The sequence below is a fragment of the Schistocerca gregaria genome, chromosome 4, assembly GCF_023897955.1.
Source record: "Schistocerca gregaria isolate iqSchGreg1 chromosome 4, iqSchGreg1.2, whole genome shotgun sequence".
NCBI lineage: Eukaryota > Metazoa > Arthropoda > Insecta > Orthoptera > Acrididae > Schistocerca > Schistocerca gregaria.
In genome coordinates, this window is record NC_064923.1 from 483,689,095 (window position 1) to 483,715,997 (window position 26,903).

Consider the following 26,903-nt stretch of genomic DNA (forward strand, 5'->3'; position numbering starts at 1 on the left):
GACTACAGTAGATCAATTTTTTTTTTTTTTTTACTAATTTACACATAACATCTTGTAATCCTGTAGGCACATAGAGCTTGGCTTCCATAAGATTGTTTTCCATCATCCTTTTTTTTTTTATTTACGCTACTGGTGCCTACTTCTTCCACACTGCAGCATTATTGTACTTCTCTGCTAGGTTTACTTCATATTTTTCTCTGCTTAGCTGTACCAATGGCTTGCCCTGGGAGCAAGTCTTGTAGAAATATATGAACTGTTTACTAGGTTTTCTTATTTTACTGTCATGCCACATTATTGGTAACACTTAGAAAATATATAATTAATTCTATAAGCTTTGCCTATGGGTCTGGTGACAACTGGCCCTGGAAAATTACCCTACTAATGTGTGACATAATGTCATTACCCAGCTTACTGCCTGGTTTAGTTCACAAACCCCAGCCAGTGTGGTGTCAAAGAATGCCGCAATGTGTCCTTTTACCTACTAAAGATCCTATTTCACTAAATTGCTGAAAATATACTTTAGCATTATTGTTGTATTGACATATCAAGTTGGTTATATACATATGTCTGACAGAGGTACTGAAATGCTAATAAATATTCATTGCAATATTGTTTTAATTCAGATGTACAAATCTCTCTGTCTGTCAGAATAGTTGCATTCATTGGATATCTCCAACTGTTATGACCTGCTGTAATGGTGGCATATATGGCAACCTCCTATTAAGAACTATAGCTTTTCCATTTAGAACACACCGTATTCCCTTTCCTTAATCAGTCTTGTGGACTTCTGTAAGACCATGTGGCTGAACATAGCACTTTCATGTCTGGTCTTGAGACCACTGGTCATGATACGAGGGGTGTTCCGCAAGTTATGCAACACTTTTTTTCCTGGGCCAATTTCAGTCCAAAAAAATGCAGAATTCATTAGGGGATATTGTGGATTATTCACACTTCAGCCTCTATAGTTTCATGAAGTTGCAGTAGGTGGCAGTGCTACACATGGACTTCAAAATGACTTTCGTAATGAAGGTATGTTCCAAGCAGAGGGCTGCCATTGAGTTTCTTTTGGTGGGAAACTAGAGCATCACAGGTACTCATAGGTGATTATAGAATGTCTAGAGACCTGGCAGTGAACAAAAGCATGGTGAGTCGTTGGGTGAGGCATCTGTCATCATCATAACAAGGTCGTGCAAAGCTCTCTGATCTCCCGCATGCTGGCCAGGTGCACACAGCTGTTACTCCTGCAATGTTGGAATGTGACACACTTTGTCGAGGTGATCAATAGATCAGAATCAAACACCATGCTGCACAGCTAGACATCTCTCTTGGTAGTGATGATACATTTGTCCACCAGTTGGAGTATTCAAAGATGTGTGCCCACCAGGTTCCTAGCCACCTAACAAAAGACCAAAAATAACAATGAAGAACCATTTGTGTGGAATTGCTTGTAAGTCACGAGGCTGATCATGACAACTTTTTGTTGAATCTTGTCACAGATGATGAAACCCTTAGCTGATAAAGTCACAACGATGGTCTTCTGGGACTATGAATGGGTTATTCTGTTTGATGTCCTCCATAATGGTGCAACAATCAACAGTATAGTGTATTGTGGTACACTAGGAAACTGAAAAAACAGCTACAGCATGTGTGTCACCACAAAAATGCGAACAAACTTCTCCTGCTCCATGACAACACGAGGTCTGACACAAATCTGCATGCCTGAAAGGAGCTCACAGAACTTCCTTGGTCTGTTCTTCCCTGTGCACCCTACAGCCTAGCTCTCACACCTTCCGAGTTCCACCTGTTTGGCCCTATGAAGGATGCACTCTGTGGCAAGCAGTATGTGGATGAGGAGGAGGTTACTGATCAGTTTTGTAGCCAGAAGAGAGGGGAATAATATGGTGTACTGGAATCCTGAATAAAACCAACCTACTCTCAGAAAAAAAATGTGTTGCATTACTTATTGAACACACCTTGTATATAAATGTGAATGCTATATTCAAGTCATAACTTTTTGTGCAAAATGTCTTGCAGCCATACAAATGTTTTCCTTGTTTGTATTTGTATTGAGTGTCAAATATACATCTCTGTAATGAATGTTCATAAATATTAAGGCTGGTAGTTTCCTGAGTGTGTATGACAGATTCATGAAATAAAACTGTAGTTGGGACAGCCTCCAGTCACTGGAAACATTACTCTTTGCTTGTACATTGAGTGCCTTGGTACCAGAATCAGCATTTCAGGTTCCTTTAAAAATGCCAGTTTAAATGTGTTTTAGCAGTACTGGTAGATATTCTGAGAATCAGGGATATCTTTGTAAGATGGAACCAACTTTCCCTTTATTAGGACTCAATGTTTCTGTTTGAGTTCTTACAGTTTTCTTTTTGTCTTTATAATCTTCTTTGCTTCCTTAACTACCAAAGTATTGCAACCTACATATAATGTTGAATCCCACTCTTTGGCCTTTCTCAGCTTTGGTGACACTTCTAATGACATGATGTGCTTTTATTCTCCCATAAGAACTGCCTCAAAGCAGTTTTCTGCCCTTTAGGTATCTTCTTTTCATTGACATGCACATATAAGTGATTTTGCACTTATATTTAATTCTATTCCATACAATGTCATTAGTGGTTTTCCGTTTGAAGCAAGTGTAGACTTTATGATCTGGTTTACTTTTTCAAATCTATGTATACAATTAGACAATCCTGAAGGCCTTCACTTTATAATTCTTACTTTATTCCTAGCAGAATTGCCTGTTTTGTTAAAAGCCTCCCATACATTTTAACGCCTTCTCCATACTTGGCTTTTTCAAAAATTTTCTTGTTGCCTTTTTGTACAACTTCGGTGATATTCTAACTATAGGCAGCTCAGCACTCAAAGATGCAACAACAGCAGCATAGAGCACTGAACACAGTTTTCTTATCCATTAATTATCTTTTTACAGTCCTCTCTACTGTGCATATGTTATATCCAGCTACTCAGCCTATCCTTCATACAGTTAACCCATGCTAACTTGAGTCCCAGCAGAAATGGAGTTTCCTGGAATTCAATGGTCTGTTCATATTCCCCTTGGGGAGATTTTTTATTGCTTTGAACACTGATCCATACCAAACAACTAAACTCCTTAACATGGAGAGGCTTATATGAAAGCCTAAGAGTAGATGTACTCTGTTCTCTAAGACCTACTGTTAGGACACTTTAGGTTGCACATTGTTGTAAAGGACCTTGCTGTTATGTCCATTAGGTGTGGCAACCACATTAAGTATAGGGCCTATGGTCTTCACTGTCACTTTCACACCCAAAATGCCATCTCTCATTGTCAACAAAAGTGGATTAAATACAGTCCATGAATGGTGAAAGTCAATGCTTACTTTTCTCTACTGAGAATTCAAAGTGTACTGTCCAACCCTCCAGCTTCTTTAAACAGTTGCAAGTGGGATATTGATGTTGGAGAGCTGGAGAAGGAATGCACTCTAACAAAATCATCCACAAATAAGTAGCACTACATTGGCTTCCTCATCATAAGCATTATGCTTCTGATTTTTATGGCAGAGATAGTCATACTTAGGAGCTTCCTTATACAGCATTATTTTCTCATTCAAACAGAAGAATGGATTATGGCCAAGACAGGAAGAACTGCATAGGGAAGGGTAGATTCCAGGTAAGCCTCACTGATGGAGATTTCTGGTAATATTGTGCCTCCTGCTTATCAAGGTTGTAAAAAGCACCTGCCAGATGTGTTTTTTTTAAATACATTGGGTGTGACTGGCCACTATCAAATTTCTGAGAAAGTATCCAGGTTCAAGAACCAGTGTGGCCCACTGTTTGATTTGTGGTAAATTTTTGGTGCATCCCACATTCTGCTGAGAAAGAAAGCTTTTCATCTATCATTGTAATGACGTCTTTGCTTACCTTTAGTCTCATCCCTCTGCAGAATTAATAGTTTTCAAATAAAACTGCAACTGATTTATGCATCTACATATGATAATTGATCTATCAAAATACTTTGTAAGAGAAATATCAGATCCTGTTCTGATATTAACATCTTCCGAAAGTAAATCTTCGGTATACTTGATGAACACTGAGTGGTATGTTGTAGAAAAATTATTTTTGATGACTAACAAAATTTTGCACCTACATATTACACTCCACCAAAGTTTCACCACTGCGGCTTTGCCTGAATTCGAAAGATCCCTCCCCCAATGCCCTCCATCTGGTAGCGATGCTTGCATGCTGCATCAGGGGGATCATTCATGGGACATTGGAGAAATATCTGCTCTGGACAAGATAGTTGCATTTGTATGTGATCTCAAGCCATTCATGCCTTGCGTTTCATATGATAAATACCCAAAAAGTGAATCAAGGTGCTCCAAATGTAACAAGTCAATTTAGTTTTTTTAATCATTCAAACTGTGTGCATACTAACCTTGACTTGCATGAACTCAGTACCAAAATCAGCATCTGTTGTAATGCCACCTGTGAACACCCTTTTCACAAACAATGGCCGATTATCATTCACATCTATTACATTGACAGTTACTCTGAGCACTGTGTCATCAGTAGGATCAAAGACTGAAATGTTCCCTGGATGATGCAGACAGTCTTCGGATGCTTTTATTATTAGAATATGACTCTCATACTCCTCTCTGTCAAGCTCTTTCTGAACCTAAAACAGTTGGAAACGTAAATTTATGACTATTTTCAAAAGTTACCGAAGAGAAAAACTGATTAAATTTAAATTTTATTTCATATAAAATTACGGAAGCATAAATATAAATGAAAAACATTATCATTAAGGTAGTTGAAGCACTAAGAAGTGAAACTTGTCTGATTACAGTAGCAAACCGGTGTGTACAGTGAATCCTCATTTATTTAAATCTAACTTTATTTATTGTAAAAAGTGACTGAAACAAACAGGAAGTTCATAATAACTTTAATTTTTGAAGCACATAGCATTCCATATTTCCCTTATAATGTGGAAACGTGGATAAGTTTTGTAATACATCATTATTAACATTTGTTGCAAAAATAAAAATGTATTTCTCATTATAATCTCTAGTGAGCATTTGGTCCAACGAAGTTTTGAAGAAAACACTAACAATCAAGTCACTCAACAAAATTTTGCACCATTTTGTTGACATTTATGAGACTCTCAGTTTGCCCTGATGAATAAAGCAACAGGAAAAAGTGCATAGGAAATAATTCGTGTTTATTTCTGTACTCCAGAATCATGACTTCTTTTTTACAAATGAACACCATATTTTGTTGTCACAGTGTGACTGATTTAGTTAAATGAGATGTGGAATGTGAAGGGAGACACTGGAGAGAGGGTGGGTGGTTGTTGTTATTGTTGGGTGGAGATAAATGATAAGCATGAGTTAGGAGGTATAGCAGTAGCTGGCCACAACGACTGGATTTCTGTAATGGGTCAGAACTGAAAGCCAGTCCCACAGATATTTTTAATGTATCTGGACTGCCGATAACGCCAGTCATTTTCAACTAAAGTGCAGACCCTGCCCCTGCGATCTCATCTCTCAGATGTGCCTGGAGACTGGTTTCTTTCATCTATGGCATAAATCAGCTCATTTTCATGATTTATCCACAGATCCAGGTCTGTGATGTATGCTAGACAGATCAGATTTTTAGAGTTTGGAACTCTTTTACATATTTGACAGGAAGTTAGTATGGACCATAGCAGGACAAAAATTGTGACAGCTGCTGGCGATTTGTACACTGTAGATTTGCACACTATGTACTCATCTATTTTTCACAAGAAAAACTGCACAAATCTGGATTGCTGACAGACAACCTTCCGGGCATTTGATTCATTAATGAGGGTATTTCTCTCAGAATAGTTAAGCTTTGGTACACAGAGGGCATTCTTGATCCTTTGTATAATACAGTCATTCATAACATGTGTAAAATAATGGACATAACACAGTTATGGGTAATACAATAATGAACATGGTATATGTAACTTGTCATTGGCACTCGTCATAATGTTGGTTATATTACTCAAAGTTTTCTCTTTCTGTCAAGAGACCTGCACCTTTGTGAGCTCTTATGTGAAATGACTGAAGGCATTTTAAATCTAACTTGACAACTATATGAAAGTGCATTATTTGTTACCAAACACATTTTACTTTATTGAAATAATCAGTGATCTGTAATGAAACAGTTACTATTTGGCATACTACCTAGATCTAAAAAGAGTTCATTACAAAATATGATGATTTTACTTATTGTATTTTATGTCCAATTTTTGCTCCCATCAGAAAACACCATCTGCTTGCATGTTTTTGAGGTATTCCCTCATTTAGCACTATTGGTTTTTGCCTAATACTACACTGCTTTGCAGACTTATATTTTTCTTGATGTGACATGCATTTTGTGATGAGAGCAAAAATAGGACATAAAATACCACAAGTAAAACCAACAACTTTTGTTGCAGACTATTTTTAGATCAAGAAGGCAAGCCAAATTGTAAATTGTTTCATACAGACGACAAATAGTGTTTTATTTCAGTAAAGAAAAAAGCATTTGGTGACAGAAATACACATTATCTTGTAGTTGCCAAATTGTTTTAAAATACCATCAATAATTTAAAGCACAATCAATAGTATAGCAACAAAAATGGAAAATTTCTTTTCTGAACTTTTATTTCAAATTTTGTAGCATATATTTTGTTGCACTTTGATCTACAGTTGGAATACCATCTATAAATGTTTCAATCAATTCTTTATACCCTCTATCTTTTATATTCTTGTTTGCATAATGTCAATTTCCATAAACAAGGAATTTCACAGTACAATTGTATAAGCTTTTCGAAGTGACCATGGTCCCCTCGTTCGCTATACTAGAAGAAACTAAAACATACTGTCTTTTGGAAAACTCAGGAAAATTTGTGGATATTCGGAACATGGCACATCACAGAAATTTGCATTTGTGTCTCTAGATGCAGTGGTGGGATCGCCAGTTCTGAAAACTGTAGATCATGTCTCCACTAACACAATAACAAACAGTTAGTGAGATTTTGCAGAACCTGTCAGAAATATCCATGGCCCATCACTGAAATCCACTCATGTGTAGCCAGCTAATCAGCCAGTGTTTATAACAAAACTGGATCTCAGACTCTAGAAGAGTCCATGTGTTAATTTCTGGAAGGATAATGCATTAATAGTTAGTAGCAAAATCTTCTAGTTAATGTCCTTTATGGCTCTCTGAGATACGACTTTCAAGGGTAAGATGGGCATAAGAAAAAAGTTGTATAACCAATGAAAGGGTAACATAAAAAAAGTTGGAGCATGGCATTTTAGAAGTCTGAATGTGGCAGGGAAGCTACAAAATCCTGAAAAGAGAATTTGCAAAGGCTGATACTAAATGTAATAGAGATGAGTGAACTAAAATGGAGAGAAGGTTAATATCAGAAGCATCAGAAATTTGTATAAAAGGAAGTACAATTCACTTCAGATAGGACAGCTGTGAACATTTCATTGATAGAATTATTTTCATCAAAACCAAACTAATGCCAACAACTGTGGCTCAGGTTTACATTGCAACATCACATGCAGAGGATGAAGAGGCAGAAAGAATCCATGGGAACTAATTGGCATATGTAAGGGGAGTTGAAAATCATAAGCAATGGGGGATTCAAATGCTACAGTAGGGAAAGGAATAGGAGGCAGAGTTATTTGAGAGTATGGAAATGAGGGAGGAGAAAGATTTCTCGAGTTCCACAATAAATTTCAGCTAGTAATAGCAGACCAGTAGAGACAGGGAGATACAGCTGCATTACATCATGATGAGACAGATTCCAAAATCCAATATTGCATTGTTAGGTAGGCTGAAGTTTAAAACAATTATCAGGAAGAGTCAGTACATAAGGAACTAAGATACTGAACTGTTCAGGAATGAAGAAATGTGTTTGAAATTCTCTCAAGTTGTAAATACTGCAACACTGAATACCACAGCTCATAGTTCAACTAAGGAGGAAAGGGGATCCTTGAAAAAGATAATCACAGAATCTGCACAAACTAGTACAGGTATTAGAAAGGTAACTATGAAGAAACTGTGGATAACAGAAGAAATATTTCTGTCAATTGACAAAAGCAAGATACCTGAACATGTTCAGGAGAAGAAAGGAACACTGCAATAAAATTCACTTCTCAATGGAATCAAGAGCCAGTGAAAGGAAGCTGAAATGAAAGGACTACAGAAAATATGATGAAATCACATAGGAAATGGTCATCAGATGGACAAATGCAGCATATGCAAATGTCAAAATAACTTTTGAATAATTTATGAGGATTAAGAGTGAAATAAGAATTCCACTGTTAAATGTAGCAGTCAGAGCAGATAGGTGGGAAGAGTACACTGAAGGCATCTATGAAAGAAAGAAACTGTCACATGACACGACATAAGAAGAAACAGGTGTCCATTTCAGAGACATAATGGATCCAGTATTCAAATCAGAGTCTGACAAAACTTTGGAACTCTTGGGGTCCAATAAGGCTGAAGAGATCTACATGGTATTTAAGAAAGAATGACCTGATTTCAAAACTCCATGTTTATTGATAAATACATACTACAAACAAGGGATTAATTGCAAAATACAGTAAAAACTTGATCAAATCGGCACATGTATAATTCGGAAATCTGCCCAAACCATACAAGTATTTCAGTCCTGACACATTCAGTGCACTTTTATATGCTCATTTTTTGTATAAAGTGGAATGTACCTACTGCGGAAATGGAAAGCAAATTTTAGAACATATGTAATAATTTATTGTAAAATGTGGAAAAGAGCCTATACAGTACTACTGAATTACAGTTCATTAGTTATTCATGACTCTACAAGGATGTTACTTTTAACACCTCTGTTAAGTGGCACAAAACCTAGAAAAGAGGTCCAGTGTGGCACGGTGCTGCTGGTGTGGACCTAAAACAGCACAACTCTGTGCAACAACGAATAAGTTACGTTCAGTGTCGGTACAGTACATCAAAGGAAGCGGTTCATTTGTTAGCACTCTGTTTGTCAGCTTTCTCGTCTTCCCCATTATTGCAGCACACCGGCATATACGGAGACATTGTTGCACATCTACCAACACTCTGCTGCAATGTGCGCAGTGAAAGGGGTGGGTATTGTTCTGTTAAACAATGGTTTTACCTGGCAAGATCATTATTTTCTGCTAGTTTCAGTTGACTAAAGTTCATGTCATGTAAGAAGGCAGCCCACTTTTCAGCCATTCTGCACATTCGCCTCCACCATCCATTGGCAGCCTATGACATTCATCCTCTTTCCGAGCAGGTAGCAGAGAGTTGCAGTAAGAGAGCGAGAATCTCGCTCCTACATGCTGCACTGTTGCCTTACTTCGCAGCAACCAAATTATTCATTCAACAGTCAATTTCTTTTTCCTTTTTTTTCTTGCAGCAGTATAGTTGTGAATGTGTATCTCTAAATGTTTAAGTGTAATTTAAGAACAAAGTTAGGTGATGGCAATAAATGTGAAGTGCTTCACAAGCAGGTGAGGGGGATTATTTACCACATCTACAACTTTTTCAAACATGAATTTGAAAGCAGGTCTCCAAAACCATGTGGTGTTGGCAAAAGAACTGTAAAGATAATTGTAAACGAAAGTGTCAGAACTGTACGAACCATAGAAAAAGTTGATATGTGTCGCCTGGAAAGCATCGAAATCACAAGGTACTTGTAACATAAATGGATAGCTTTAACAATGATGTTTTAAGATGCTCCATGTGAATGGTGGATGCCTGAGATCACAAAAATGCAGGCTTCAATAGTAAGTGCTTCGTCAATGTAAGGAATTTTAAAAGACATTGGTTCCAGATATGTTAAGAAGAGAGTTTTTAGTTCAAAGAAGTGGCATTGGTGCACCATGAACTATATTCCATATAAAGATTCACAATACAAGAGAAGGAGATAGTTTGAGAGTGTATTACCTTGATGAAATGTGGGTCAGTTAGAAACATTCTAGGAAGATCTGCTGGAAAATGAGTGATGAAACTGGTGATTTTAAAGTTCTCATAGGAATAGGTTCTTGGATAATTATTCTGCATGCTGACTCTTCTTCCAGTTTTGTTTCTGGGAATAAACTTGTATTTACGTGTTAAGAAAAACAGTAGTGACTACCATTCCGAAATAAACACTGTCAGTTTCGTGAAGTGATTCACAAATTTTGTCATACCTTGCTTCGAAGGCGGTCACTGACAGTTATAATTCCACGTTACAGAGAAAACATCAAGTACAAACATGAGAAAAACAGATTTTTTTCCCTGTCTTAAAAATAAAAATATTAAGCATAATATAATCCAAGTCATGTGACAGAATATACAAACTTGACTTCCTTGCATATGAATGGGGTCACACAGTTTTACATTTACCCATGTGTCACTGGCAGTGCAGCCCCACAGAATTAATTTGGGCAATGGGTTTTAAGGCTGTGTGGGAGAAAGAAAAACAAAACATTCAAGATAACATACACTGAACTGCTTGTGCATAAGGCAACAAACAACATCCCACCTGTAGCATGGGCACAGTCTGTGGAGCATGCTGAAAAGCTTCAGAAAGGAGAACTTGACAGGGTAATGATGATGGATATAAGCCTTGAACCTATCATTGTAAACTTATAATCAGATTGTTTGGAAACAGACTCAAATAGAAGTGATGATGGTATTATGATGTAGACTTTGGAACAAAGTAGTAATATTTCGTAGTTTTAAAGCATTGTGGTTTAAAAGATTTGTTTGTCAACATATCAATTGTGTACATAACAATGAGAACTTCCTAGCATTCTGATTAGGACTTTGTATCTTTTTAATTATGCTAACTATAATGTTCAACATATTGCCCAATGAGAAGTTAAGCTTCTCCCACCATGTTATATGTCTAATAACATGTGACAATGCACCTGAATAAATTAATCAGAAGTCAGATATCTCCACATTTAAACCTCTGTCGTTTTCAAGGCACAAACTGGATAAGGCTCTAAAATGACAGTAACTATTACCTGTTGAGATATCGGTAGTTTCTGATGTTATCAGTCAGCATTCCCTGGAGTTATTCACAAATTATGGTTAATTGTTTGCTTCTTAAATGGGTTATAAATGCGGTCTGTCACTGTAAGGTTGAACGTGTTGGTTTACACTCATAATGGCCATTAACAGTGAAAAATGTGACAACTTACTGACCATTTTTATAATAGTCTTTTACATTAGTTTTCTTTACCACTAATTCATTTTTATATGCAGTGATTACAATTAACTATAGTCAAAGACATCCACATTCACAACATATACATTTTTAAAAATTCTATTGACTAGAAGCGGTTGTCAGGCAAATATAATGATTTCAGTTTGTGCTTGAAGTTAATTTTGTTGTGTATTAAACTTTTACTTATAATGCAGTTCAAATCACAATAAATGATAACTATCCCAAGCACTTTCAATGACCTTGTCATTAAACACTTTGTCATTTTGAGAGAAGTAGTACTTCACGTTGTCACAAAGCTGTGTCAGCTGTTCTCGCCTCCTGTCATGGAGAGTGAATCTGTGGAGCAGCGGATGCAACATCATCAGGACATCAATTAATATTTCCCTCATGATGATTGATCAAAATTTGTTTTAATATTTATTATTCCCCTCATAGATTTGAATGTATAATAGAATGTACCATAGGCAAATGAGCCTGACTGTTGTCCGCAGCAACGCAGTTCGGCACCATAGACTTTGTTTGCCCGCTCTCTGCAGCCGCATATGCACACAGTTCTCATCCCCCCCCCCCCCCCCCCCCCCAATGCTTTCATTCCAATCTGCCTCTATGCATGGAAGCACCATCCTAGATGATGCGGCCTGTAGTAGCACTTCAAGAGATACAAGATTCGAGATGAATGGCTGAAAGAGAACGGGTTGCTGTTGTGGTCTTCAGTCCTGAGACTGGTTTGATGCAGCTCTCCATGCTACTCTATCCTGTGCAAGGTTCTTCATCTCCCAGTACCTACTGCAACCTACATCCTTCTGAATCTGCTTGGTGTATTCATCTCTTGGTCTCCCTCTACGATTTTTACCCTCCACGCTGCCCTCCAATACTAAATTGGTGATCCCTTGATGCCTCAGAACATGTCCTACCAACCGATCCCTTCTTCTAGTCAAGTTGTGCCACAAACTTCTCATCTCCCCAATGCTATTCAATACCTCCTCATTAGTTATATGATCTCCCCATATAATCTTCAGCATTCTTCTGTGGCACCACATTTTGAAAGCTTCTATTCTCTTCTTGTCCAAACTATTTATCGTCCATGTTTCCCTTCCATACATGGCTACACTCCACACCTATACTTTCAGAAACGACTTCCTGACCCTTAAATCTATACTCAATGTTAACAAATTTCTCTTCTTCAGAAATGCTTTCCTTGCCATTGCCAGTCTACATTTTATATCCTCTCTACTTCGACCATCATCAGTTATTTTGCTCCCCAAATAGCAAAACTCTTTTACTACTTTAAGTGTCTCATTTCTTATTCTAATTCCCTCAGCATCACTCGACTTAATTTGACAACATTCCATTATCCTCGTTTTGCTTTTGTTGATGTTCATCTTATATCCTCCTTTCAAGACACTGTCCATTCCGTTCAACTGCTCTTCCAAGTCCTTTGTTGTCTCTGACGGAATTACAATGTTATCGGCGAACCTCAACATTTTTATTTCTTCTCCATGGATTTTAATACCTACTCAATTTTTCTTTTGTTTCCTTTACTGCTTGCTCAATATACAGATTGAATAACATCGGGGAGAGGCTACAACCCTGTCTCACTCCCTTCCCAACCGGTGCTTCCCTATCATGCCCCTCGACTCTTATAACTGCCATCTGGTTTTTGTACAAATTGTAAATAGCCTTTTTCTCCCTGTATTTTACCCCTGCCACCTTCAAAATTTGAAAGAGAGTATTCCAGTCAACATTGCCAAAAGCTTTCTGTAAGTCTACAAATGCTAGAATGTAGGTTTGCCTTTCCGTAATCTATTTTCTAAGCTAAGTCGTAGGGTCAGTATTGCCGCACGTGTTCCAACATTTCTACGGAATCCAAACTGATCTTTCCTGAGGTCGGCTTCCTGTTAGTATTTTGCAGCAGTGACTTATTGAACTGATAGTCCGGTAATTTTCACATCTGTCAACACATGCTTTCTTTGGGATTGAGATTATTATATTATTCTTGAAGTCTGAGGGTATTTCGCCTGTCTCATACATCTTGCTCACCAGATGGTAGAGTTTTGTCAGGACTGGCTCTCCCAAGGCCGTCAGTAGTTTCAATGGAATGTTGTCTACTCCCAGAGCCTTGTTTCGACTCAGGTCTTTCAGAGCTGTGCCAAACTCTTCATGCAGTATCGTATCTCCCATTTCATCTTCATCTACATTCTCTTCCATTTCCATAATATTGTCCTCAAGTACATCACCCTTGTATAGACACTCTATATACTCCTTCCATCTTTCTGCTTTCCCTTCTTTGCTTGGAACTGAGTTTCCATCTGAGCACTTGATATTCATACAAATGGCTCTCTTTTCTCCAAAGGTCTCTTTAATTTTCCTGTAGGCAGTGTCTATCTTACCCCTAGTGAGATATGCCTCTACATCCTTACATTTGTCCTCTAGACATCCCTGCTTAGTCATTTTGCACTTCCTGTCGCTCTCATTTTTGAGACGTTTGTATTCCTTTTTGCCTGTTTAATTGACTGTGTTTTTATATTCTCTCGTTACATCAATTAAATTCAACATTTCTTCTGTTGCCCAAGGATTTCTACTAGCCCTCTTAAGTTTACCTACTTGATCCTCTGCTGCCTTCACTACTTCATCCCTCATAGCTACCCATTCTTCTTCTACTGTATTTCTTTCCCCCATTCCTGTCAATTGTTCTCTTATGCTCTGTACATCCTCTGGTTTAGTCAGTTTATCCAGGTCCCATCTCCTTAATTTCCCACCTTTTTGCAGTTTCTTCAGTTTTAATCTACAGTTCATAACCAATAGATTGTGGTCAGAGTCCACGTTTGCTCTTGGAAATGTCGTACAATTTAAAACCTGGTTCCTAAATCTCTGTCTTACCATTATATAATCTATCTGATACCTTTCTGTATCTCCAGGATTCTTCCATGTATACAACCTTCTTTCATGATTCTTCAACCATGTGTTAGCTATGATTAAGTTATGATCTGTGCAAAATTCTACCACACGACTTCCTCTTTCGTTTCTTAGACCCAGTGCATATTCACTTACTATGTTTCCTTCTCTCGATTTCCAGTCACCTATTACCATTAAATTTTCGTCTCCCTTCACTACCTGAATAATTTATTTTATCTCATCATACATTTCATCAATTTCTTTATCAGGCGTGGGCTTCATGTCTCTCTTGGCCACAATAATGCGTTCATTAAGCTGTTTGTAGTAGCTTACCCGCACTCCTATTTTTTTTATTCATTATTAAACCTACTCCTGCATTACCCCTATTTGATTTTGTATTTACAACCCTGTATTCACCTGACCAAAAGTCTTGTTCCTCCTGCCACCGAACTTCACTAATTCCCACTATATCTAACTTCAACCTATCCATTTCCCTTTTTAAATTTTCTAACCTACCTGCCCGATTAAGGCATCTGCCATTCCACGCTCCGATCCGTAGAACGCCAGTTTTCTTTCTCCTGATAACGACGTCCTCTTGAGTAGTCCCTGCCCGGAAATCCAAATGGGGGACTATTTCACCTCCAGAATATTATACCCAAGAGGACGCCATCATCATTTAACCATACAGTAAAGCTGCATGCCCTCGGGAGAAGTTATGGCTGTAGTTTCCCCTTGCTTTCAGCCGTTCGCAGTACCAGCACAGCAAGGCCGTTTTGGTTAGTGTTACAAGGCCAGATCAGTCAATCATCCAGACTTTTGCCCCAGCAAGTACTGAAAAGGCTGCTGCCCCTCTTCAGGAACCACATGTTTGCTGGCCTCTCAACAGGGAACGCGTAGATGAAAAGAAAGGCAAAGAATACTGGAAATGAAGAAATTAACAAAATAGTGTGGGAATGGTTCGTAAGTGCACAGTCAAAAAACTTACCTTTATCTGGATCTATGTTGCAGAGTGAGGCTCTGAAAGTCACTAAAGAGCTTGGAATTATGGAGTTTAAGGCATCGACAGGACAGCTGGACAATTTCAAAGGTAGGCAAAACATCGTGTGGAATGAAGTGTGTGGAGAACCTAAGGATGTGCAGAAAATTGTAACAACAGAATGGAAGACAGTACTGTCCAATAGTGAATTATGATCCAAAAGGCACATTCAGTGCTGATGAAACAGACCTGTTTTATCCTGCGCTGCCTTCAAAATCACAAGCAATTCGAGGTGAAATGTGCAGTGGCAGAAAAATGTCCAAGGAAGGACTGACTCACTCTACTGCCGTGTGGAAACATGTTAGGAAAAATGGAGAAGCCACTGGTGATTGGAAAGGTGGCAAAACTGGGTTGTTTCAAAAACTTATTAGAGTTCAGTAAGCTTCCAGTCACATGGTGTAGCAATAAAAAGGCATGGATGGTGAGTGGTCTTATGGAATAATTGCTGGGCTCTTTCAGTGCCAAAATAAAAAGGAAATCACCAAGTTTTCCTTTTCCTAGACAATGCAACCTGCCACCCGAAAATAACATTATAAAATGTGAAATTGGCTTGGTTCCCTCCAGGTCCAACCAGCCTCACACAACCCATGGATCAGAGGGTTATTTACTCATTCAAGTGTCATTATAGGTGATTACTGATGCAATCTCTTATTCTTAGTGTTGAAGAATCTGAAAGTGCGTTTGCTCTTGCATGATCAGTTTCTGTAAAATTGTAAATTGAATTCGCTTGGCAGTAAAGAAAATAAAACCCGAAGCTGTCACCAAGTGTTTCAACAAAGCGGGGTTTTGGGGTCAAGAACAAAGACACTTCTGTGGCCATTGAAATTCAAAAAAATTCAGCAGCAGTTGCTGAATTAATGAAAACGCGAAACATTGCATGCAGTGCATATGATTACAGTTGAAATGATGACTTTCTGTCAACTCACTCCACTTTCACTTCAGCAAAAGGTTTAATAGAAATCTGCAACACAGATGATGATGAAGAAGAAACAAAGGAAGAAGAAGAGGAGCGAAATGACGTCCCTAGAAAAAATTAATATGCCTGAAGGAGCCATTGAAGCCATTGCATGCATAAATGATGTTATTCAATTTGCAGCACACACAAATCCTCCCAACAAAAAAGTGAAATGTAAAGCAAATAAACATGGGAGTCATATGTATGTATACACAATAATAAACGAATTTAAAGTTTGAATAAAAACACAGAAATGCTATGTTATTTATCAATTAGTGTAATAGTCCACTGTTCTATTGTTCAATATATAGTAAATGAACATCTACTGTCCTGTAGTGAAGATATGTAAATACAGTATATGGTTCAAATGGCTCTGAGCACTATGGGACTTTTAAGGTCATCAGTCCCCTATAACTTAGAACTACTTAAACCTAACAAACCTAAGGACATCACACGCATCCATGTCTGAGGCAGGATTCGAACCTGTGACCGTAGCGGTCACGTGGCTCCACCTAGAACCGCTCGGCCACCCTGGCCGGCTACAGTATATGCATTATTAAAAATTTTTACTTTATTTTTGTGCATGATACCCAACAAATTTTATTTAGCCCAGTGAGTTTTGTGTAAACCAGAAACTCGTCCAATTTGGAAAATCATTTTAGTCCCACTTGATTCTGTTTTGAGCAAGTACTCACAAAATCTTAAAGTTTTAGCTATACTTTACAAATGCTCTATGTGCCCACCAACACTAGCACAAACAACATCTAGATGATTGCTAAAGTCATCATAAACTTTATGCAGTGTATCTGCTTTTACAGAAGTTATGGTGGCTGTTATTCTTTCCCTAACATATATCCCCAAGAAAAAATCATATGAGGTCAAATCTGGCAGTCTTGGAGGCCAAGAATGCAGGGTAGTGTCTTGGGGAACCGTATGCCCTATCCAGTGTTGAGGCAGAGTGTCACTGAGAAACTGACACGTGCTCCCTTCCGCCGTTGGATAAGCAGCTGCCAGCAGCAAGTCGTATAACCCTAGCTTACTTATTTTTTAGATAGTTTAATTAATTTCTTTGCATGTTTTTGGGTACTTGCATTGCTTAATTCATATATTTTGGGCGTATTATAGTATTTGAGGGTTATAGCATCGCGCCTTAGTACCTGAATAGTGTAAATTCGCGTAGTCATCTGTCTTCTGTTTTTGTTTTGAACAGCCAGTTCGGTTGGTCACAGCCAGTGTGCTCCCTGCTGCCACTGGATAAGCAGCTGCAGCAGCAAGTAGTATAACCCTAGCTTACTTATTTGTTAGATAGTTTAATTAATTCCTTTGCGTGTTTTTGGGTACTTGTATTGTTTAATTCATATTTCAGACGTATTATAGTATTTGAGAGTTTTAGCATCGCACTTTAGTGTTTACTTGGTATATTCTTACTTAAATTGCGTGTGAGTTTCATATAGGAGGTGCAATTTCGAGTTTTAGTTACTGCAATCGTAAATTCAGCAGATTGTAGCGCAGTCGTTAGGCACTTGTACAGGTTAGCTGAGACATTCTTTGCGTGTTTCGCTTGCATTATCTAGGCACAGACTCGTGTTTCAGTAACTGTTGTTCAACATCGATTAGAATGGACAGGGACTGCGATTGCTGTGTTCGGATGAGGGCTGACTTGGCATCCCTTCGCTCACAGCTGCAATTGGCGCTGACTTCGGTCGCGCAGCTTGAGGCTGTTGCCAATGGGCACCACTGTGGGGAGCCAGACTTGGGTATCACGGGGATGTCAACCTCGTCCCGTCTGTCCCCAGATCGGTCTGCCGCTGTGGTTGTCCCGGTTGCTGCCCGCAGTGGGGCTGAGCCCTCACCTGTGGTTGATTGGGAGGTCGTTCCAAGGCGTGGCAGGCAGCGAAAGGCGTCCCCGGAGGCTGATCAGAAAGCCTCCCCGGTGCGTCTGACAAACTGGTTTCATGCACTGTCTCTGGCTGAGCCAGATGCAGCTGCCTGCCCTGTTTCAGAGGATCATTCTCAGCCTTCAAGGTCCGGGCAATCACAGAGGGTGGGCTTACTGGTAGTTGGGAGCTCCAATGTTAGGCGCGTAATGGGGCCCCTTAGGGATACGGCGGCTAAGGAGGGGAAGAAATCCAGTGTGCACTCCGTGTGCATTCCGGGAGGAGTCATTCCTGATGTAGAAAGGGTCCTTCCGGATGCCATGAAGAGCACAGGGTGCAGCCAGTTGCAGGTGGTGGCACATGTCGGCACTAATGACGTGTGTCGCTTTGGATCTGAGGAAATTCTCTCTGGATTCCAGCGGCTATCTGATTTGGTGAAGGCTGCCGGTCTTGCTTACGAGATGAAGGCAGAGCTCACCATCTGCAGCATCGTCTCGTGGACTGGGCAGTTTCTTAGGTTAGAAGGCCTCGCGAAAGTACGGGGTGGGCTGCAATGTCAAAGGGTGCATGGCAAATACAGGGCGTGCTTGGATCAAGGAACAGTCGGAATTATAGTTGCAAATTGTTGTAGTTGTGCTGGAAAAGTCCCTGAGCTTCAAGCGCTAATAGAAAGCACAGAAGTTGATATCGTTATAGGTACAGAAAGCTGGCTAAAGCCTGAAATAAGTTCTGCAGAAATTTTTATGAAGTCTCAGATGGTGTTCAGGAAAGATAGATTAGGCAGAATTGGTGGTGGAGTGTTTGTGTCTGTCAGTAGTGGTTTATCTTGTAGTGAAGTCAAAGTAGATACTCCGTGCGAATTGGTATGGGTGGCGGTTATACTTAACAGCCGAATTAAGTTAATAATTGACTCCTTCTACGACCCGCAGACTCCGATGATACAGTTGCGGAACAGTTCAGAGAAAGTTTGAGTCTCGTAACAAATAAATGCCCCACTCATACGGTTATAGTTGGTGGGGACTTCAACCTACCCTCGGTATGTTGGCAAAAATACTTGTTCAAAACCGGTGGTAGGCAGAAAACGTCTTCCGAGATTGTCCTAAATGCTTTCTCCGAACATTATTTTGAGCAGTTAGTCCACGAACCCACGCGAATTGTAAATGGTTGCGAAAACACACTTGACCTCTTAGCCACAAACAATCCGGAGCTGATAGAGAGCATCATGACTGATACAGGGATTAGTGATCACAAGGTCGTTGTAGCTAGGCTCAATACCATTTCTTCCAAATCCATCAGAAACAAACGCAAAATAATTTTATTTAAAAAAGCGGATAAAGTGTCACTAGAAGCCTTCCTAAAAGACCATTTCCATTCCTTCCGAACTGACTATGCGAATGTAGACGAGATGTGGCTCAAATTCAAAGATATAGTAGCAACAGCAATTGAGATATTCATACCTCATAAATTGGTAAGAGATGGAACGGATCCCCCGTGGTACACAAAAAAGGTCCAAACGCTGTTGCAGAGGCAACGGAAAAAGCATGCAAAGTTCAGAAGAATGCGAAATCCCGAAGATGGGCTAAAATTTACAGACGCGCGAAATTTGGCATGTACTTCGATGCGAGATGGCTTTAATAGGTTCCACAACGAAACATTGTCTCGAAATTTGGTAGAAAATCCGAAGAAATTCTGGTCGTATGTAAAGTACACAAGCGGCAAGACGCAGTCAATACCTTCACTGCACAGTGCCGATGGTACTGTTATCGACGACTGTGCCACTAAAGCGGAGTTATTGAATGCAGTTTTCCGAAATTCCTTCACCAGGGAAGACGAATGGAATATTCCAGAATTTGAAACACGAACATCTGCTAGCATGAGTTTCTTAGAAGTATGCACATATGGGAACTCCAGAACTCTCATAACCTTATTGAACATGAAAGAGACTCGCCTAAAATGAAAGTTTTTTGTGCCATTCAAAGTTTTTTGTTCCATTCCCTATGAAAAAGTGTATGGTGCCTTCTTTTCTGGGAAAACACAGTCACTGGAGTGAACTATCTTCAAATGCTGCAGAACTGGCCTCTACCACAACGTCAGGAGGACTCCAAGGACTTCATTTTCCAGCAGGATGGACCTCCACCATAACATCTACATCTACATGACATCTACATGACTACTCTGCAATTCACATTTAAGTGCTTGGCAGAGAGTTCATCGAACCACAATCATACTATCTCTCTACTATTCCACTCCCTAACAGCGCGCGGGAAAAACGAACACCTAAACCTTTCTGTTCGAGCTCTGATTTCTCTTATTTTATTTTGATGATCATTCCTTCCTATGTAGGTTGGGCTCAACAAAATATTTTCGCATTCGGAAGAGAAAGTTGGTGACTGAAATTTCGTAAAAAGGTCTCGCCGCGACGAAAAACGTCTTTGCTGTAATGACTTCCATCCCAACTCGTGTATCATATCTGCCACACTTTCTCCCTTATTATGTCATAATACAAAACGAGCTGCCCTTTTTTGCACCCTTTCGATGTCCTCCGTCAATCCCACCTGGTAAGGATCCCACACCGCACAGCAATATTCTAACAGAGGACAAACGAGTGTAGTGTAAGCTGTCTCTTTAGTGGACTTGTTGCATCTTCTAAGTGTCCTGCCAATGAAACGCAACCTTTGGCTCGCCTTCCCGACAATATTATCTATGTGGTCCTTCCAATTGAAGTTGTTCGTAATTTTAACACCCAGGTACTTAGTTGAATTGACAGCCTTGAGAATTGTACTATTTATCGAGTAATTGAATTCCAACGGATTTCTTTTGGAACTCATGTGGATCATCTCACACTTTTTGTTATTTAGCGTCAACTGCCACCTGACACACCATACAGCAATCTTTTCTAAATCGCTTTGCAACTGATACTGGTCTTCGGATGACCTTACTAGACGGTAAATTACAGCATCATCTGCGAACAATCTAAGAGAACTGCTCAGATTGTCACCCAGGTCATTTATATAGATAAGGAACAGCAGAGATCCCAGGATGCTTCCCCTGGGGAGCACCTGATATCACTTCAGTTTTACTCAATGATTTGCCGTCTATTACTACGAACTGCGACCTTCCTGACAGGAAATCACGAATCCAGTCGCACAACTGAGACGATACCCCATAGCTCCGCAGCTTGATTAGAAGTCGCTTGTGAGGAACGGTGTCAAAAGCTTTCCGGAAATCTAGAAATATGGAATCAACTTGAGATCCCCTGTCGATAGCGGCCATTACTTCGTGCGAATAAAGAGCTAGCTGCATTGCACAAGAGCGATGTTTTCTGAAGCCATGCTGATTACGTGTCAATAGATCGTTCCCTTCGAGGTGATTCATAATGTTTGAATACAGTATATGCTCCAAAACCCTACTGCAAACCGACGTCAATGATATAGGTCTGTAGTTAAATGGATTACTCCTACTACCCTTCTTGAACACTGGTGCGACCTGCGCAATTTTCCAATCTGTAGGTACAGATCTATCGGTGAGCGAGCGGTTCTATATGAGTGCTAAGTAGGGAGCTATAGTATCAGCGTAAGCTGAAAGGAACATAATCGGTATACAATCTGGACCTGAAGACTTGCCCGTATCAAACGATTTGAGTTGCTTCGCAACCCCTAAGGTATCTACTTCTAAGAAACTCATGCTAGCAGATGTTCGTGTTTCAAATTCTGGAATATTCCATTCGTCTTCCCTGGTGAAGGAATTTCGGAAAACTGCGTTCAATAACTCCGCTTTAGTGGCACAGTCATCGATAACAGTACCATCGGCACTGCGCAGCGAAGGTATTGACTGCGTCTTGCCGCTTGTGTACTTTACATACGACCAGAATTTCTTCGGATTTTCTACCAAATTTCGAGACAATGTTTCGTTGTGGAACCTATTAAAGCCATCTCGCATCGAAGTACATGCCAAATTTCGCGCGTCTGTAAATTTTAGCCCATCTTCGGGATTTCGCATTCTTCTGAACTTTGCATGCTTTTTCCGTTGCCTCTGCAACAGCGTTCGGACCTTTTTTGTGTACCACGGGGGATCCGTTCCATCTCTTACCAATTTATGAGGTATGAATATCTCAATTGCTGTTGCTACTATATCTTTGAATTTGAGCCACATCTCGTCTACATTCGCATAGTCAGTTCGGAAGGAATGGAAATGGTCTTTTAGGAAGGCTTCTAGTGACACTTTATCCGCTTTTTTAAATAAAATTATTTTGCGTTTGTTTCTGATGGATTTGGAAGAAATGGTATTGAGCCTAGCTACAACGACCTTGTGATCACTAATCCCTGTATCAGTCATGATGCTCTCTATCAGCTCCGGATTGTTTGTGGCTAAGAGGTCAAGTGTGTTTTCGCAACCATTTACAATTCGCGTGGGTTCGTGGACTAACTGCTCAAAATAATGTTCGGAGAAAGCATTTAGGACAATCTCGGAAGACGTTTTCTGCCTACCACCGGTTTTGAACAAGTATTTTTGCCAACATACCGAGGGTAGGTTGAAGTCCCCACCAACTATAACCGTATGAGTGGGGTATTTATCTTAGTGAAGGATTTCACTGCTGACAGAAGCGTAAGCTTCCATGTTGTGAATCTTACAGTCCACCACAAGGACAATATAAAATCTCAATTTTAAGTACATTTCTGGAAATTGCCATCTGAATGCCTATAACCTGTGATAGAAAATGTATCGTCTGAACATTCTTGTGAGTGCCTCACATAATTATTGCAGAGGATTTCTTTTCATTCCTGAGCTATATTCTTTCATTATGTCACTTGAATCAAAGTTTGCAGAAAATGAGGTGCATTTAAAAGAAGTTTCTGTTCATCACAATGCTTTGGGAAGAAAGCTATTTTTGTCAAAGCTATGAAGGGACTGTTCTGTGTTGTGTGGTACTGAAAATACTGTAGTGGTAAACAGAAGCTGATATGCTTTGAAGAGAAACAAGGACTGTGGAGTAAAAGTTAAGTGTCCTCTTTTTGTGAATAACATTTTTTTGCTTTGATTAAGAGAGTTCCGCTAAAGTTATATAGCAGTTCCACCAACAACATGCTCTGCAGAAATATCAGTTACCACCTTCAGTTGAGTGAAGACATTGCTAAGGGGCACAATTAGCCAGGTGCATGTTTGCCAAACATGACTACTTCTTTATTTTTATGGTTCAGTTTTAACTCCGGCATCACCACAGAAAATTGGCACACAATTCCAGATGTAGTTTTAAGGTATCATCTAACATTCAATACTACAAATCAATAACAGTTTGTAATATCTGCTACGGTATTTTTTTTTTTTTTTTTTATCTCGGTAAGTATTTTGAATAGAAGAAAAATTTGGGATTTTGATGCAACTGATACATTACAAAGTATAGTACCAATACCTTAATTACTAATTATGCATCAGTAATTTTTTTAAGTTTTAACGTTTTGTACATTATTAAGGATTAAAGTTATCACATTGGCATGCCTGGCTGATACTCTCATTCTAGAAGATGGAAATGTTGATGGGTGTACAAAAACATACAGTTCTGAAATACCAATTTTGATAAATACAGAAAGAACTAAGAATAGATCATAAGAAGAAGTATTTGGAAAGAGAAATTACAATAATAGTAGTGTCATAATTGAAAGTACTTTGATTAAAACAATAATGTAGATGATAATTTATAGCAGATGAGGACCAGTGATGAAAGATAAAAAGAGAAGTAATGAAAAGTGGAAAGTAGAAAGAATCAGAGTGAATCCTAGGATGAAGCAAAAAAGAAGGCAACAAATACAGAAAAGCAACATTGGATGAAAAGAGATACAAGCACAAGAAACAGGAAGGATCATTGTGACTTGAGATTAGAAGGAAATGATTGAATCATGGTAAAGTAGTACATGGAGTGTCTGCCTTGTGAAGCAAATCATAACTATGGCATAAAGAAACATGTGAGTCTCTGATAGTTGCAAGTCTGGTGTTACATACCATGCTTGGCCCATCATTGGCAAAACATGTAGTACAGCATGCTCCCAAGAATAGATGGTGTACAGATAAATTAATAAGTGCTGCTTGATATTTCTTGTACATATGCTAATTTCTACACAAGAATGTACTTTCAGTCTGTTTTTTTATATCTTTCATTTTATTTTAATTTAGATTTACTTTTATTCTCTCCACACCCTACAGATTATAATTTATACTTTATGCACTATGCAACTTCATAAGTGTTCTCTCTTGATTCTTTAATAACAAATTACCTCTACTTGTCTTTGTCCACTTTGAGAATATGTCTTTTTTCAATGTCACTCACTTCTACTGCATTTGTTATCATTCTCCAAATTTCATAAATTCATCATTTGATATTGCAAAACTTCCCAACAAAATTATTTTATCTTTTGATATAACAACAAAACTTTACTTTACTTACATAAAGCTCATGCTCATATTGTTCAATGGCAAATATGTCCTTTTCATTTCCACCTACAATGAAGTAACACGCTTGTGTCCTAGGTTCATCAAAATCATCCACATCATCTCTATCAATTGTTTCCACTAGCTTTTGTCTCTCTTTTCCAGGTTTTACATGCTCTGAAACATAACAGACAAGATGAAACTATTTATTACTTGAAAGTCACAGACCTACAATCACATATTATATAAAGTATATTAGTATATATATTATATATTATATTAGTATATATATTATATTAGTATATATTAGTATTAGTATATTAGTATATTAGTGTATTAGTTAGTATATTAGTATATATTAGTATATATATTATATTAGTATTATATTAGTATATATATTAGTATATATATTATATTAGTATATATATTATATATAAAGTATATATTAGTATGATTACTGTTAGTGTCAGACTTGTTGTTTTATGGCTTTAGTAAGAGAAACATACATTGTATGTAAGAAGCAAAACTGCAGACACTTTCAGTTATCTTTTTAGGAAGTTCAACATTCGTTTAAAAGGTAGATTTACATATGTTCACCAATCAGATGCATACACATTAAGTTAAAAAAATAGCACCAAAGGTTGACCCTAACCACATATATTCATCAGTATAGCTTTGAGTGTAAAAAACTTCCTGCTTGTCCAATCTTATTAAACATGTCAGATGTACTTATTATACAGTGAAGCGCCAAAGAAACTAATATAGGCATGTATATTCAAATACAGAGATATGTAAACAGGCAGAATATGGCACTGCAGTCAGCATTGCATACATAAAACAAGTGCCTGTTTAAGTTATTAGATAAGTTACTGCTGCTACAATGGAATCGAGTAAAACATCAAATCTCTGACATCACTGCGGCAGGGAAAAGATCCTGCAATCCTGCAAGAATGGGACCAACAACGACTGAAGAGAATCATTCAATGTGACAGAAGTGCAACCCTTCCACAAATTCTGCAGATTGCAATGCTGGGCCATCAACAAGTGTCAGTGTACAAACCATTCAATGAAGCATAAACAACATGGGCTTTTGGAGCCAAAGGCCCACTTGTGTACCCTTGATAACTGCACGACACAAAGCTTTATGCCTCACCTGGGCATGTCAACACCAACATTGGACTGTTGATGACTGAAAACATGTTGCCTGGTTGGACAAGTCTCATTTCAAATTGTATCGATTGGACAGATGTGTACGGGTATGTGGACTACCTCATGAATCCATAGACCCTGAATGTCAACAGAGGACTGTTCATGATGGTGGAGGCTCTGTAATAGTGTTGTGCATGTGCAGTTGGAGTGATATAGGACCCTTGATATGTCTGGATACAATACTGACACGTAACATGTATGTAAGCATCCTGTCTGATCACCTGCATCCATTCATGGCCATTGTGCATCCCAACAGACTTGGAAATTCCATCAGGACAATGTGACACCCCACACATCCAGAACTGCTACAAAGTGGCTCCAGGAATACTCTTCTGAGTTTAAATACTTCCCCTGGCCACCAAACTCCCCGGACATGAACATTACTGAGCATCTCTGGGATGCCTTGCAATATGCTGTTCAGAAGAGACCTCCACCACCTCATACTCATACAGACTTATGGGCAGCCCTGCAGGATTCATGGCGTCAGTTCCCTCTAGCACTACTTGAGACATTAGTCGAGTGCATGTCACATAGTGTTGCAGCAGTTCTGCTTGCTTGTGGGGGCCCTACATGATATTAGGCAGCTGTGCCAGTTTCTTTGGCTCTTCAGTGTATATCTATCATTACAACAAATGCGCTAAATTTCCACAATAACAGTTAAAGTATAAATGAAGACTTAACTTCTAAGAAATTGAAAACAATGTTTGAAAGCAGACATGTGAACTGATTTCCAGTTACTCAATCTTAATTTACAATTGTTATTAAAAATAAAAATGTGTGTTGTATTTCACGTAATTACAAAATTAATTATATGTGGTTTTACATTGTGTTCAGGTGCTAAATTGCTCATTTCTAAAACTTTCTGCTTTACAAACAGAATTATTATGCTTCTCATGGATAGTATTTTTTTCAGTGTATTTAGCTGTTTATTTTGTGATTGTATAAAAGGAATGGTGCACTCAGCATCCCGTGAACACCTGCAGAGCAATATGTGCTATTAATGCAGGAGAAAGAGTCTACATGGAAATTAGTTTGGTGTCTCGCATTGTAATTGTGCAAATCACAATTCAGGTGAAACAAATATTTATTGTTAACAGGAAAGAAAATCAAGAAGTAATGTACTGGGAGGTGAGTGTAAAAATTACAAGATCCTTAGAGGCAAGATGTTTAGCTATCTATTTTACATGGTATTTTTACTGTTAACTCCTGCAAAATAAATACCTTATTTATTTTAGGTACATGCCTCATAAAACAATTCAGTAAGACAATAGAGAATGA

At 38.7% G+C, this 26,903-nt stretch overlaps 1 protein-coding gene across 4 annotated transcripts in view; it reads right to left on the reverse strand.

The window, feature by feature from the left end:
- Nucleotides 1-26,903, reverse strand: part of LOC126267060 (cadherin-23-like) — a 458,700-nt gene that overhangs the window by 37,381 nt on the left and 394,416 nt on the right. For all 4 annotated transcript variants that reach the window (XM_049971900.1, XM_049971901.1, XM_049971902.1 and 1 more), the window contains 2 exons: nucleotides 24,433-24,593; nucleotides 4,427-4,666 (listed from right to left, as the gene is read on the reverse strand). In XM_049971900.1, the coding sequence (XP_049827857.1) occupies nucleotides 4,427-4,666; nucleotides 24,433-24,593 (401 nt within the window). The remainder of the gene's footprint in view (nucleotides 1-4,426; nucleotides 4,667-24,432; nucleotides 24,594-26,903) is intronic.